Genomic DNA, 16,871 nt, shown 5'->3' on the forward strand with positions numbered 1-16,871 from the left:
CTCATGCCACGCTCTCTCTCTCGCCTGCCCACACAGGAGCATTCTCAGATGACAAGCAATGCCATTTAAAGGCAGTGAGGCCGCTTCCCTTCCACCTGACGACGTAGAGGCACGCTCCCACCGCCCCTCTCCCTCGCCGCCATGGGGGGATTGCTCTTCCAAGGAACGGCGGAAAGCCCCGCCATCACCCACTGCAGAAACGTAATAGCATGGTCAAACTGTACACTTTGGGATCACTTTGGCAGAACTTCGTTGGCAAGCTTATCATAATAAATAAATAAATTCAGGCACAACAGGCACACACAATACAGTGTCTGAGACCTTTGGAGCATAGGTCCCATATTACTAGATCATATACATTAGAACCACTTCATTTACATTTAGTGCTTGTGTAGAAGGATTCTTCAGTGCTTTTGACAAGTGTGGGGGGAAATACCTAGTAAGTTATTCTCATATATTCAACCAATACACAATTAAATACAAATTTAAGTGCTTTCCAGCCCTGTTTAACTTTCATGTTGCAGACATTCAGGCTTAAAATACAGTGCTACCTCGGTTTTCGAGCGTCTCCATTGACAAACATTTCAGTTTTCGGACACCATAAACCCAGGAATAAATGCTTCCGTTTTTGAACGTGCTTGGAAGTTGAACATGAAACACGGCTTCCATATTGAGTTTTCTGTTTTGAGGCTTCCATTTTGAGTTTTTGGTTTTCAAATGTTTCAGAACTCAGAACTCCGGAATAGATAACGTTAGAAAATTGAGGTACCACTGTATTTTAAATGTTTTGTCTGGTTTGTCTTCAGTTTGTATGCTCTTTGGGGATAATAGACTAGGGAGCAAAGTAGCCTGGGTTTGTCAAAATAATACTGTCTTTATGCAATGTAAATATCTCTTACAATAGAGTTATGAGCCACAGTAAAAGAAATAAAGAAAGGACACATTACACACCATAGCTTTTCTGCTAGAACATATTTGACACAGTTGCATCATCTGAAAAATGTGAACTGGATCAGGGTTCTGAAATGCAGACAGCAGCATGGTTAACAACATGTCATCTTATGTGGAATATGATATATATGCAAAATGATTGTTCTGTGATAATGCCCACAGTCATAGGTTAAGGTCAGTTTGGGAATCCCTGGGTTATATGAGGTTAATATGACAAGTATGCAACTGGCTACCACCCCCTGAACCTAAACCCATTGCACATTAGAAACTACCATGAGGATTGATGGGACTTGCCAGGAAATGTGTGTAAAATAAGCATGTAAGAGGGGTATTTACTAGTCAGGGACAATGAACAACGACCCTACAGTGAGGTAACAAGGAGATCTGCTAACAATGTAATCCATGCTGTTCAGCAGAAAATCCATATATTTGTTGATAACCCAAAGTTTGAGCACAAACACCCAAGAAACAAAGAAAATTCAGAGGGAGTGGAAATTCAGTGTGTTTGATTGGAAAACCCCCAGATATAATTAAAAGAACAAAAGCAATGTTCTTATGACTATTATACATTTTTATATTGTTATTTCCAGTAATATAAAGGGGATGGCGCTTGTTTGTTTTTTCCTCTTGGGTGTTGTAGGGATATCGCGGAGTGGGGAGTGGGGTCCGGAGGGAGCACACTTCCCCACCAGCAGGCAGCCACAATCTGCCTGCACGCGTGACCCTGGGTTGCAGGGAAAACTTCCCCTCAGACAAGTCATGGCTGTCTAGAACATCGTCCCCTATGTCTGACCTTTTGCGATCTCAGAGTCAGCGGTGTCCTGTCTGTAAGTTTTTCCCTGAGACCTTTTGTCTCCATCCATCATACATTGTGCAAAGGGAAAATGACGCTGTGGAACAGGTGCCAAAATAGCTTCGTACCACCCCACGATTTCGGGACGGAAGATGTGTAAAGGTCACAGCCCAAAAATGTATTTGCCTAGCTTGCATATTTGTCTCAATAAAAGGAGGCTCCATAGGAATGGTGGTAGCTAGCTCGCTCACTTCAGACCACCTGTGCGCAGCTCACATGATGATCAACACCTGTCTTGGGCCTTCACTTCAGGTGTTTTTCTACCCTTCATCAGGGAGAGATCAATATACGGTAGTTGGTTTTTCTTAGGGTCTTGCCTGCTAGCCTTTTTAAAGAACTGGCAAGGAACTACCTTGAGACAAGTCCTCTATGACTATGTCCTTGTTCACATACCACATTAACCAGAGCATGAAAGAGCAGCATGCTGCTGCTGGGGGACAAGATGTTGTCTGACTGGTCAAGTAGAAGCCAAGGTTTGCTCTTGGCTTACTATTTATGGTTTGTTTGGAGAACATAAATCATTAGCCTGGGTTTGGACTACATGACAAGCCAGACCATGGCTTTTTCCCTAGCAGCAGTAGTGGGGAAGGAGTGAACACCTGTCAGCACACAAGAAGGTAAGTGTTTGCTGAATCAAAGCAAAGACTCATCTAGTCCAGCATCCTGTTTTCAAAGAGGCTAAGCAGATGCCCATTATGAGAAACCCACAAACAGGTCTTACCTCTCCTGCGGTTTCTAGCAACTGGTATTCAGAAATATTGCTGCCTCTGACCGTGCAAATAGGACATAGCCATTGTTCAGCACCCTGTTCTCACGGTGGACAACCAGATGCCACGAGCAGGACCCAAGTGAAAGAGCTCTCTCCCCTCTTGTGGTTTATATGCACTGTGGTTTAATGAGATGCGCAAACCAGACCTGGGAGTCAAAATCCCTAGCCTGGGTTTTGTATATAGATCATAGCAAGTACAAGAGCATGAAAATATGCTCTGAAGAAATGAGTTATTTAAAAAAATTAAATTCACATGGTATATGGGGAAGGAAAGATTAAGTTGGAAGAAACCTGGCCTTCCAGAACACAAAAGGACACAAGCCTGGTGGAAATACAAGTGAAAGAAGGGGAAGGTTCATTGCCATTTAGCATTTTAAATAGTTAGACGCATTTTATTTTACACCTGCTCCCCAGTCAGTAGTCTTCATATATTCTTTTGTTCCTTTCCAGAAGCAAATGGTCTTTAAGTGTGCTAGGATGTACACATGAAATGCTTGGAGTATTATCTGTTCATGGACTTTGTGCTCTTATGTACCAGAGTCTCTTTTATCCTTTTCAGATTCCACCAATATTAAATCAACTCCCATGGCAAAGTTCAGGGAGATCCTATTCAAGACAACTATTGGATGCTGCAAAGGTAGGATTGAGCTCTTCTGTTAGTGAAGAAAAAACAACAACCTGCCTAGATCATTTTCTGATGTATGCCATACATTTTGCTTAATCTGCATAACTTTTATCTTATAACTTAAGAAGAAGAATCCTATTCGCTGGTTAGGGACTTTTCTTCTTTCATTCTGCACATGCACCACGAGCATTATATTAATAATAGGTGCCAAAAAGTATTCACTGCTAAAAATATTCCTTAAACAGGCACCACAACTGAGAAGTCCCTGACTCCACCCATCTCACCTGAGGCAGCTGAGACAACCAAATAAGAGCTTCTGAACATAACTCATGTAAATGGGCAGGCTAATGTTGAAACGGGCAATCCTTCAGTTATCCAGGTCCCATACCACTAGCCCATGAGTAGGCAAACCAAGGCCTGGGGGCCAGATCCGGCCCAATTGCCTTCTAAATCCGGCCTACAGATGGTCTGGGAACCTGTGTGTTTTTACATTAGTAGAATGTGTCCTTTTATTTAAAACGCATCTCTGGGTTATTTGTGGGGCCTGCCTGGTGTTTTTACATGAGTAGAATGTGTGCTTTTATTTAAAATGCACCTCTGCATTTTTTTGTGGGGCATAGGAATTCATTCATCCCCCCTCAAAGAAAATATAGTCCGGCCCCCCACAAGGTCTGAGGGACAGTGGACCAGCCCCTTGCTGAAAAAGTTTGCTGACCCCTGAGCTAGCCCTTCCATTTGTGATTGGAAATAGGCTAGGATTTATGGAGGAATTTCGGCAAGGCATGTTCCCACTCACTGTCACAGCCTTGGTTTACAACCATAATCCACTCCAGAGGTCTGTTTGTAAACCAAAACAGGTTGTAACCCAAGGCGTGCTTTCGCCAATGAGGCCTCCTAAAAAAATTTGTTCGTAATAATAAAAAAAAGGGTTGTAATCCCCCCCCCCCCAAAAAGGTTGCAAACCAGGACACGCACTTCCGGGTTTGATGTGTTTGTAATCCAAAATGTATGCAAACCAAGGTACCACTGTATTTTGAAGTAACTGAAATTTCAAATAGTGTTCAAAGGCAGTCCCATGTAGTGTAAATTACAGTAGTCTAACCTGGAGCATTACCAGAGTTTGAGTAACTGGCTAACCTGTTTCTGTCTAGGAAGGGCTGCAATTTACGTAAGAGTCCTAACTGGTGAAAGCTTACTATATGCCATAGAGGCGATATGGGCGTCCAGAAATGTAATTGGATTTTATAAACATCCACAAGCTTCAGGGGAAGTGCAGTTTCAACTAGACAAACCACCCAGCAGCAGTACTTTTGTCTTTATCTGGATTGAGTACCAATTTTATTGGTCCTTGTCTAGTTCATTATTTATGCTAGTATACTGTACATGATATTGGGACGCGGGTGGCGCTGTGGGTAAAACCTCAGTGCCTAGGGCTTGCTGATCGCATAGTCGGCAGTTCGAATCCCCGCGGCGGGGTGAGCTCCCGTCCTTCGGTCCCAGCTCCTGCCCACCTAGCAGTTCAAAAGCACCCTTAAGTGCAAGTAGATAAATAGGTACCGCTTTATAGCGGGAAGGTAAATGGCGTTTCCGTGTGCTGCGCTGGTGCCGGCTCGCCAGAGCAGCTTCGTCACGCTGGCCACATGACCCGGAAGTGTCTCCGGACAGCGCTGGCCCCCGGCCTCTTAAGTGAGATGGGCGCACAACCCTAGAGTCGGACATGACTGGTCCATACGGGCAGGGGTACCTTTACCTTTACCTTTATTGTACACGATCCCAATATATTATACAGTCAATAATACAATTATGCATATCTATGGTGCTACCCTATCTGGAATACAGTGTATAGTTCTTTTCGTCTCACCTCAAAAAGGATACCATAGAGATGGAAAAGGCTCAATAAAGGGCAACAAACATGATCAAGGAAATTGAACAACACCCTATGAGGAAGGGTTGCAGCATTTGGGTCTTTATGGTTTAGAGAAAAAACAGATTAGAAGTGACATGACCGAAGTTTATAAAATTATGCATCTCACAGAGAAACTGGATAAAGAAAAGCTTTTCTCCCTCTTTCATGACACTAGCATTCGTGGACATCCAATGAAGCTGAATGTTGGAAGATTCATAACAGATAAAAGGAAGTACTTCATACAGCACATAGTTAAAACTATGGAATACAAACCAACAGGAGGCAGTTATGGCCACCAAGTGGATAGCTTTAAAAAAGAATTAGACAAATTCATGGAGGACAAGGCTATCAGTGGCTACTAGCCACAACAACTATGTTCTACCTCCACTGTCAGAGGCAGTATGCTTCTGAATACCAGTTGCTGGGTATCACAGGTGGGCAGAGGACTGTTGCCCAAATAGCACCACCATGATTGGATGATGCCTGCTTTGCAGGGTGTTGAACCAAATGAATCTTTTGGGTCATTTCCAACTCTGCAATTCTATGATTCTACCCCAAGCTGAGAGTACATATTATACCTAAGCTTTAGAGAGTCTAGCAGTTCCCAAACTACCCTGAACATTCCTTAAATCCAAAAGGCTTTCTTTCCAAAATCTATCAACTGATACTAACCATGCCCACCACTAGTGTTCCTTTTTATGTGTTTGCCCAGGACACTGACCCAGGAAACAGACAAGTGGAACAGAATTTGAAATTCCCCATGCAAGATGACAAGCACCATCAAATTGCTTAGGCTCTATACACAAAACAATGAAAAATTCTGAGAAACGTGGACAGCTCTGCATCTCTTTCCACATCTTGTATAAATGTCCAGTGGCACAAACTTTTATGGCAACTAGATATTTTCCAAATGTGGAACAACACCGGGCCGCCCATAAACAATGATCTCAAAGTATTCTTAACGCAGGCCACTGTCACTCGCTGTCAGCACAAGTAACTCCTGTTCTGTCTACTTTCGTTAGTCAAGATCATATGAGCAAATAGTTGGAAGCATAACCTTCTTCCCTACATGCAGGGATTGGATGAAGATAGTTTTGAGAGAGATTGTGGTGGCTCATAAAGAGGCTTGCCAGGCAAGCTCTACTAAAGGTGAAGCAAACCAATGAGCATTTCTTGCTCTCATTCTCTTTCTTTTTTACATTGATTATTCAGAGAAGAAACATATGATTAAAATTCTAATGTATTTCTGTGGTCAAAATTCAGTTTGTTCTGAAATGCATTTACATACCTCCACTTTGTCATATTGTCCTTCAAGCCTGAGCTGTCGACTAAAACAAATGGAGTAATGTTTGGTCTTGTGTCTTGCTTCCACATGAAATAATATATAGAGGAGTTACAATCTAATGCTTCATTTTACCTACTTCACAAAGTAAAAAAAAACCAAAAAATCCTTTTAAAATGAAATGATGGAAGAAATAGCATGTTGTAAATGGTAGCTACTTATCTAAACCTACTGGTAGCCTTTAATATTGGGGTCTCATAGCTACATTATAGGGATGCTCATTTTCTGAGCATTTTTAAATCTACGAATGTTTCTTCTGTTTCTACATGATCCTGGCATTTTCATACTGCTGCTAAACACCATGAGACACCATCAGGGCTGTGCCATTGAGACTGTCCTCTCCCCTCTCAGGGGGACACACCATTCTGCCCTGTGAGAAGGAAAAAGGCAGGCTGGGAGAGGGAGTTGTTTGTGTGTGTTTGGGCTTGCTTCAGAGTGAGTGGGAAAGTTGTAAATTGTAGAATTGCAAAGCACCTAGAGTGCCTTGGCAAAATGACAGTATATAAATTCAATAAATAATAAAGCCTTCTAATAATATTACTACTACTATCAAGTGTTTACAGTACCTACATGGAACAAATACCCTGGAACACAGATTTGCAGCCCAAATTGGACCATAGAACATGGATTTTAGAATTTGAGGTATATTTCCCACCCCACCCCCAATCCCAAGAATTACAGTTGGGAGTGGTTTTAAAGAAGTACAAATAGTGAAATGCATATTTAAAGCTTTCAAAAAGCATTAACTCAGCCTAGGTTTGATATATCCACATATTATGTGGCCTGGGATCTCTGACTGAATATTTATTCAAGACACGTTGCTATATTTTCCTTTATAGTGTTTCTTTCACTATAACCACCTAGGTCCCTTCTTCAAAGCAGAATCAATGATGTTTTCTGCAATGAAATGCTGTGAATTAATGTTTTCTAGAGCACTTGTAAGCATTTCTTAAGGTCTGTATAAGTGCTTTATGTGGTTGTTACGATGCTTGCCAAATTGCTCTTGCTGTTCTGGCATAATAGAGATGTTAAGCATTTTGTTTAAAGCCTAGTTGCACCTTGAAAAAGGAGATTCTAAATGTAGCATTTCTCTCTTTACTTGAAAATGGAAGACCAGGAGTAAAAAACTCTGTGATACTAGTTCATCAAGCTTCAGTTATGATACATTTTTAGAGTTTGTAGTTCTGAAATTTATTTTCTTTGGAAAGCTGCAGTGGTCTTTGGTCAAAAGCAATAAAACTATAGTATTAATTTTCACCAAATGGAGTTCAGGGTATTTCTTTCAGAGGATACTTGGTTCTCTGAAGAATGCTGCTGCTGCTCAGAATAATTCCTGTATTATTTCATAGGGCTTTTATTATATTTATATTTTAGGTGCTGTTTGGATTATTACTATTCCTTTCCTCTGTTTTTAATTATACTACTTAAGATCTGAAACATTTGTAAGCAGCCTTGAGGTTAAACACCTCATGGGTGTTCAAATAAAATACATGCGAGTAATTGCTTTATGTGTTGATGTACTACAATGGTGGGAAATCTCAGGACAAGGGGGGGGGCAAAATACAGCCCTCCATCCCTTTCTGTTTGATCCTTGGCAAACTCTCCAGGCCACCTCCCTCCTTAGCCACACACACACACACACACACACACACACACTGCACCAACTATGCTTCATATTCCCTTCTTGATTTTTTGGGGGGTGGGGGCATGACTGCAATGTGTCCCTGAACTTTGATAATGCCCTTGTATTTGATAATGCTTGTTGCTTGTCTTGATGGAGGGTAGATAGGTCATGTGTGTGAAGAAACTAGGCTACTGTACAAAGGAGAAATTTAGATTTGTTTCTCTGCTCACTTTTCCTCTGGCTCCTCCTGTCACTGGTGTATGGCCCCAGAAATTTGCCTAGAAATAATTGTGGCCCCCACCCCAATCTGCAAACAGTTTTCATGCTTGCTGCAAAATGGAAATGTTTTCTACAAGGGAAATACTTAATGTATAAAGCAGCTATAAGCAAATATGTTTAGGGTAGTTCTAATACCCTGTTCTCCTGGGTTGTCATGTGCTTCACTAGCCAAGCCTCTTTGATGCAATAGACGCTAAATAAAGCTCAACTTAAGTTACTAGTTGAACTCATTGAACAGTTAGTCTGCAATCTGTTTCATCATGATTTTTTAAAAAATGGTTAAAGTCATTGTTCAGTGTATTCTTCCTCACACAGAATCTTCAAGGGTGGTCTCAGACTGATAAAAGAACATGCTGGCATGGACATGCAGGTGGAGGACTCCATTCAGATCCAAAGGAAGGGGTAAATATTGCTCAGCCCATTTGTTTCTGTATAACTCCACATTATAGCACACCTTTTAACTTTTGTTGGAGAACAGAAAACTTCTGGCAGTTTCTCAAAATGTTCCATCAAGTTTATTTGCTAAACCACTCTTACCATAAATAATTTTAAGCTTAGTCAGTAGAGCATGAAACTTTTAATCTCAGGGTTGTGGGTTTGAGGCCCACATTGGGCAAAAGATTCCTGCATTGCAGAGGGTTGGACTAGATGACCCTTGTGGTCCCTTCCAAATCTACAGTTCCATAATTTTATGATGAGGTGCTTCAGACCCTTTTCCAAAAATGTGACGGTTCCACCCTCTGCTGGGTGGGTCGTGCCATTTTGACTATGTAAACATCAACATTCCTCATGGGAAAGTGAGAAATAGAGAGAGTGTTGCCTCTTCCACTTTCCTTGCATCCTCAGCTATATCAGAGCACTCCTGGTCCTCAGGGACATGGGGTTATTTTTTTTATTTGTAATATTTATTTTTGCTTGACAGTATAGCTTCCAGGCAGCTAACTGGTCTGGTCCTTATGTAATGTTAAGCTATGGTTTCTTTAGGTATAGTGTGATTTGCTTGAACATCCAAACTTAGCCCAGCAGCCTAACAATAGTTTGTTACCTGGCAACAAACCATGATGTGAAGCCACAATTTGGACACAAGAATGCATGAAATAAAGCATAACTCTGGTTAAAAGGTTGTTTTGTGTGGAAGCCACTTGTAACAGATTCATATATCTTTTAACTGTTTTTACACTTGCATTTAATTTATTTCTGCTTCTGTATTCTGATTAGTTAATCTGGACCTTTGCTGTAAATAATTTTTTTGCACCTTCTTTTCCTTGATATTCCCTTTGCCCTTTTTAATAGTTCATGGCAATCCACTTGCTGCTTTGCAACTGCTTTCTGTGTTTTCTGTTGCTTTGTAACCAGTCAGGTTCAATTCCTTGGGTTGTCACTATTGTTTCCTCCTGGTTCTTTCAAACAGCATTCCTCTGTGATGAGCCAGTAGCAATATCTAATTTGAACAAGTAGCTGTCGTATTAACTGGATGTTTCCATTTCCTTCCAAACCATTAATGGTGCTCAAACATCTCTTCTCCCTGCTTTAAAATGTGACGCTGTGTCTACCTAAAAGGGAAGGATTTCTGTGTATGCTATTGCTCTTCTCTTTAGAGTGAGGGATAAGCAGAAAATTATTTTTACCAACTTGAGGCTTATAAGTTGTCAACAGAGAATATGTACCCTCTGAAGGATGTGTGAAAGGTACTTATAACGGGCTCTGCTCTCAAATACTTTAGATTGTCAACAATTTTAAGTGTATCTTAACACTTGGTGGGGATAGGGTGGGTTATGGGAGAAAACAGCAACAGAAAAGGAATCTGAATTCTTTTTTGCTTCTATATATGCATTTTATTCATTTACTTTAATAATGTCACAGTCTTGAATGCAACTTGGCAGTATTATATCAAAAGTAAGATTCCCCCCTTGATATTGAAGAAAGAAATCACTGACAGAATACATACAAATACATTTACACACTCAAAAATCACATATTCCTAAGCATTCCACTTTGAAACCATGTGATACCCAGTTCAACCAAAAAAGAAGAGCGCACAAAAGAAGCACAAGTGCAACATCCAACATTGCCCAATTTTTTTACTGAAATGAAGAGAGAATAATGCAAGTGGGGCATGGCTGATCAGATGTTTTTGCTAGCTATGATCATCCCATCACTAGCTTGATGTAGGTATAACGTCGCCCACTGGGGAGCCTTCCATAGGCTTGTGTGCTTCTCTTCTGCCTGAATTCTCACCCAGGTGTTCTCCATCTCTTTTTGCTTTGGTGAAGGTTGCCTCTGCACAACTATAGTAAATCCAAGGTTCAGTTTGGAAATCTGATTGTGGTTTCTAGCTATGATTTGGTAGTAGTACAGACATAACCTGCCCAGAGGTTCATCGGGATAGTTTGGCTTTTAATTGCTGTCTTTGGACCAGTCCAGCTGTATTCTGTCAGGGATTATTTAGCTGGGACATTTGTAGTGCAGATGGTCGGACTACATGTCCCTTGAAGACCATTCTAATTCTACAATTCTATGATTCTATAATGCTAGCTGGCCAGTAACATTGATTAAGAGATCAGGATTAGGTTACATGCCTGACAGTGGCAGAGGAAGGGGAATGCGGAGAGTGCAGGCCACCCCAGGTGTCATCTCTGAGGGGGGGTGACAAAAATAGGACTTAATTTTTTTTTAAAAAAAATGGGCTCATGAAACTTTTTAGTTCTGTCAAGAAACGTAACAAAATGTGGCTGGCACTGGCCGCCACACTGGCGGGGGCTGGCACTTACCGTGGGGCCTGCAGTGTGCCCGAGCCACGGGTCTCTCCTGGGAGTGATGTGGTGGCTTGGGTGCCTGCAGGCTCCTGCTGCCTCGAACAGCAGCATGGGACTTGTGTCTGCCCTCCGCCTCTCCCTCAGCCACCCTATGGCTGAGGGGGAAACAACAGAGAGGCTCCACGCAGCTTGCCCTGCCCCCGGCTGCAGGATGTGTGCGCTGCACCTGGCACCCAAGCGGCTAGCTACACCACTGATGCCTGATTCTCATCTCCCAAATTGTTTCTGATGCTTGATTTTAATGTCTAAATAATATTTTTTTGTTCATACAAACCTGGAGCATTTGAATACTAGCTTTCAGAACCCAGGATTAATCCTAGATTCTAAGTTAGTTTTTGAATGCCCCCTACTTTATGTGCAATATGAGGGAGTAGCATATGATCCTGCAGCCTGATCACTAAAGCCTGGTTACTGGGCAGCTAGTGTTACATCTGTACTGATCCCTACTTCTCATTCTTGCTGTAGGATTATGATTTTATGGTGAAGGAATATATATAGCAAGGGTTTGAAATGATGCACAATTTTATGACGTACAGCATTAGCTTGGGAATACAAATAGAAAGTTGTTTTTGGCTTTTATACTTGAACATAAAAAAAATCTTGGCTATCTTTCAAATTTACCTGGCTTTAGAAAGGCTCATAAAATAAGAAATGAGCTGTGATTGATTGGTTTGAGCTTTAAAATATGGAATAACATAGAAGCTATACTATAGCGCTTCAGTTGGCTGTTAAACAGCCTCATAATGCATGATTACCCAACTTCAGAGCCATTCTGCTAAAAAGGAGTGGTGACATTTTGCACACTATTAAGCCATCTAGAACAATTTTCTTGGTCTTAAGTGTGACATTCCTGTAGACCCCTTGAAAGAATTCTCGGCTATTCTGAATATCCATTTGAAGAAGGAAGTATATCTCTGGGTTGAGATTTTGCAACCATCATTTGATTTGTCTTCTGCAACATAATGTTTTCTCTCTTCAGATGAAAGAATTACAAGGTGGAAAAATAATCAAAGCAATGCTTTCCTACGTGTGGCCCAAAGATAGACCTGACCTACGTGCCAGAGTTGCCATATCACTAGGATTTTTAGCAGGTGCAAAGGTAAGAGCTTTTTCATCAATTTGAAACAGGGTGCAAAGCCTTTACAATAAGTGCAGAAACCGGGAAAGAAAGAAATACTGGCTTAAATCAGTTCATTTAGATTTTGTGAGCACTTTTAAAAACGTTTTAAAGAACTCTTAAATGTCTCGGCCTCTGTATCCTAAAAAGGTAGCATTTTCTGACATTTCATCACAGTCTTTGTGACAGGCCTTGAGTGCCTGCAGTACTTTTCCATTAATGGGCTAAATACTTCTGATGAAGATGTTGAAGGCTTGAGCTCATGTTACACTTACAGATGCCTTACCATTGTAAAGCAAGACTGGATGCTCCATCCCTCCTGCTTCTGCATTCTGGTGCACAAACTTTGCCTGCCTTCGCTGCAGTTTTGTGAACCACGGTTGGCCTCAACTGGGATCATTGTTGATCAAGGCAGGGGTAGCACCTGGTGCAAGTATGTGTGTAATTCTGTGGCCTTTTTGGAGTTATTTAACTGGATGGACATGTAGGGACTGTTTCTTTATGATAAGCTGTTTACCTGGAACTGAAAGTCATTGCTTCCCTGGGCAATTACAATCCCCCATTTGCATGAGTTTATGGTGGCACAGTGAATATGTAACTTCTCTGCATATTGGTGTACTCTGAACAAATCAGTTGATATGTTGATATCATCTGTGTTTTCCAAGTGAAAGCAGTCTTCAGATAGATCTTTTTGTTGGCATTTTTGACATCTATTGAAGACCATCTTTTGCTATAGAGCTTTCCTTCACACTGGCTATCACTAACTGACATTGAAGCTAGATTTCAGGATTGCATATTAATCTTGGTGGTATTTAGTAAATCTTATTGTAATGTTCCATAGGCTAAATGTCGGTTCACTCTACCATAACCCCTTTGCCAGTGGAAATATAGAAATAAATAAAATATGCCAGAATAATGTAGATATATGGTGATCTACATTTTGAGGGAACAGTTGTATTCAGTGGCTGTCCTGCAAGAATTAAGAGCAGGCATTTTCTCCCCCTCTTCATATTCAGATTTTTTTGCCTAAGGGACTACTTATGAGCCCACCAGTTACAACTTTGCATTCAAATCCAGTGGCTCAAGATTGTACATGGGGCAGCTTTGATTCAAGATGCAGAAATGGATTTGTAGTTGTGTTAAATTCCCTGTCACAGGGAGGAAAGCCTATGTTAGTGAAAAATAACCTTCAGTCTAAACCAGGTTGAATCAAGCACCCTCTTATCTACATTCAGCAGGTTTGCTTTGCTAGGAAAGAAGGGAGGGGGCTGCAAGGAGGAGACACAGAGATGATTAAAAGAGAGCACTTGTAAGACACACTTGTTTCAATTTTATTTTAGCTGAACAGGAGTGGAGCAGGCAGCATTTTTGTTCTCAGTATGTTTAGCATGATAGCTGCCTGCCTTCAAGGCTAGTTTTGTGTGGCTCTTCTTCAGATATTTTGGCTAAGATTCAAAGAGCACTTTGGCTCATGCAAAAAGGGCTCCTTCTAGCCCAGTAAAATTTTAAAAAATATTATTATTTTATTTAAAAGCTTATTAAAAGCCTCTTTAGTAACTCATAATGAACAGGCAGGTTCATTATTACTATTACTATTACTATTACTATTACTACTATTACTATTACTATTACTATCACTATTACATCTGCCCTTCAGCCAAAGTTCCCAGCATGGGTTATAACAGTTACAACAATAAAAACAGTTGTAGGAGAAAGTCCATTAGGTATTCCTAGGTCTAAGTTGTTTAGGGCTTTAAAAGTAATAGTCATCACTTTTGAATTGTATTTAGAAACTGACAGGAAAAGCAATAATCCAGTGAAGTTTGAACTAAGGCATGTGTCATCATGGTCTTTCTAGAAACAAGTGTAACTGGCACAACTGTCTAGACCTGACATAAGCATCCAGAGCAAACTCTGGACTCTCTCAGTGGTTTCATGAAAATATTAAATGGCACAGGTGACAAGATGGGGTCCTTGTGGAGGACCATATTCCAAAAGTGCCAAATAATAATTCCTTCACACCATCTTCCCACTCTTTCCCACTATCCTTTTGCCTCTTACATAGACTGTAAACCTTTTGCAAAGTGTGTTCATTCTACTGAATAGTGCTTATTGGCATACAAGAAATGTTTCAGTTATTGCATTAATTTCTCCAAGGAGCTCAAGGTGGCGTACATAGTTCTCTTCTTCCCCCTTCTATCCTCACAAGAACCCTATGAAGTAGGTTAGGGCTGAGAGACTGTGCCTGGCCCAAGGTCACCCAGTGGGTTTCATGGCTGAACAGGGATTGATTGCTGTAATACCAAATACATTGCTAGAATAATATAAATACTCATATTATTCAGACATACCATCCAGCTTGGTCCTGGCAAATTCAACAAACAAATCTGGAATTAAATTGGATCTTGTTGCAGATTGATGTGTGGTTAATATTGTATAGAACATCTGCTTCTGAGAATTCAAGCAATGTTCCTTCCACATTGCTGCATTCCTGTTTCTTTCCCCCCAACTGACCTGTTCCTTAGAACATGCTGATTTAAAACAATTTTTAAGGGTTTCTATTGCAATAATAAGACAGGACTTTTTAACATGAACTGATGTAGCACAATTTTCTTGGGATTGGTTTTTTACATGATTGGCAAGTTTGTATAATCAGACCTCCCCCCCCTTTTTTTTACCTACTCAATTGTACACACACACCCCAGACTACTTGGAGAGGGCCCTTATCACTTCTGTAGTAAAGAGGCTTCTCTAAAATGAGATGGGGGGGGAGACATATCAGTTTATTCTTCATTTTTTAAAAAAAATTAAAAGATCACCATGTGCTCCAGTGCTGGTGTGCAGAACTTCCATCTTGAAAAAGAAATCCCCTTCATCAGAGTGTGTGCTGCTAGGATTGGAGTGGGCTGCTTTTCCTTAGGGCTATAGGGCTAGGAGGATGTGGGGATCTATTTCATCAGGATAAGGATTTAGGGACTATCCACTAAGCCTTTTTAATTAAAATATTACTATGTGCTTAAATACCAGTATACAGTGCTTTTGAACAAGGAATAAAAACTTCATTGGAGTAGCAACAGCCACGGATATAATGGCAGGGGGAAAGGGATGGGCAGGTGGTGTTCGCTTTGTGTGGGTGTTCGGTAATGAGATTTCCACAGTTCTACCATGACATTTGCCATATATAAAAATGGATGTGTTGTAGTTGTCGGGAAGTCCCCAAGAGGTACAATTTTAGACATTTATCTATAAACTGTCATGTCCCCAAAATTCTATTCTGATTCCTGACAATAGTGACAGCCCAATTCACAGTATAGGTAACACTTGGAAAGCAGAGATGACACTGGTAGTCTAAATTGGTTTAAGCCCTTCATTTTAGCTGAGTTATGGATCAATGTCTATGTATCCATAGTTGTTGGCACCCGCCTGTCTCAGCAGACAGAGGAGTGTACCTTTGGGGGTAAAGTCAAGCTGTTAGAAGGCTGTAGAGATTGATACAGGAGAGGCATGTTTTGTTGCAGCTGGGGCAGATGAAGGCGTCTAATTGTGCTGCTGCAGATGCACCATGGCATTTCTTCTGTCTGTGCCCCTCAGCGGTCATTCCTCCTCTGATCACTGCAATGGATACTCTACCCAACTCTGTTGTCTCCAGGCTGTCTCCTGACATCCTGCCTAGTTTCTCATAGAACTGGTCCGTGGTTTGTATGCCAGAGCACATAGTTGGAGCATAGATGCTCTAGATGTTAGCGAACCAGAGGTAGTTGAGAGGTGGAGGGAAAGCAAGTATTCTGAGCCCTCCATCAGTGGTTCTATCACAGTCAGAAGAGAGTTCCTTACTGCAAAGCCTACATCATTAATACGTGATTCTTTTGGATGCCCTCACCAGAAATGGTGTAGTTTTTCTCTTAGAGGCTGCCATTCAAACACCTCTGGTCTTCTGTGGAACACCAATGTCAGTGCTTAGCGTTTTCAACTCATGGTCAATGATAGCCATCTTCTGTGAGTCATTGACCTGCAGCAGATCAGTGGACAAGCCAGGACATAGCGCCCTGATGCTCCAGCTTGCTAGGAGGGTTGCAAGAGGGTTTCTTTTCTTTTTTGCCTGGTGCAACTTTATTCTTATAGTGACAGCCTAATTCACAGTATAGTTAAGACTGCAGCACTTGGAATTAAGCAGAGATGACACTGGTAGTCTAAATTGGCTTAAGCCCTTCATTTTAACTGAGTTGTGGATCAAGCTGTATGTATCCATAGCAGCTGGATTAAATTTGTGGGTTTGATGAACTGCTGTCACCTCCTGTCACATTTGCAGTCACTTTTGGCCTTTTACTCTTGGGCTGAACATCCATTACTTATGAATCAGGCATATCTTTCACAGTCTCTATGTTGCTGCTGACTGTTAATATTGTACATTCAGAAGGGGAACTGGCTGTGCAAAACATGCATGTGTAAAGCCATGGGAACTTAAAATGGATGATCCACCTGCTTTGTGAGTATCTCTTACCTGTCTAAGCAACAAGGGATATGTCAATGTGGTATCAGCCATATGAACCCTTGGGGTCTACTAGCTTCTCCCCACACACCTCCCCACA

At 41.2% G+C, this 16,871-nt stretch overlaps 1 protein-coding gene and 1 long non-coding RNA gene across 2 annotated transcripts in view; one reads left to right on the forward strand and one right to left on the reverse strand.

Moving 5' to 3' along the window:
* The window catches only part of LOC309362329, a 368,586-nt gene that overhangs the window by 286,345 nt on the left and 65,370 nt on the right, over positions 1-16,871 (reverse strand). The window lies entirely within an intron of this gene.
* The window catches only part of ABCB7 (ATP binding cassette subfamily B member 7), a 50,450-nt gene that overhangs the window by 9,312 nt on the left and 24,267 nt on the right, over positions 1-16,871 (forward strand). Inside the window, exons 2-4 of the mRNA XM_081897815.1 lie at positions 3,133-3,210; positions 8,665-8,751; positions 12,145-12,264. Coding sequence (XP_081753941.1) covers positions 3,133-3,210; positions 8,665-8,751; positions 12,145-12,264 — 285 coding nt within the window. The remainder of the gene's footprint in view (positions 1-3,132; positions 3,211-8,664; positions 8,752-12,144; positions 12,265-16,871) is intronic.

This window comes from Podarcis melisellensis (assembly GCF_964234715.1).
Source record: "Podarcis melisellensis genome assembly, chromosome: Z".
Classification (NCBI taxonomy): domain Eukaryota; kingdom Metazoa; phylum Chordata; class Lepidosauria; order Squamata; family Lacertidae; genus Podarcis; species Podarcis melisellensis.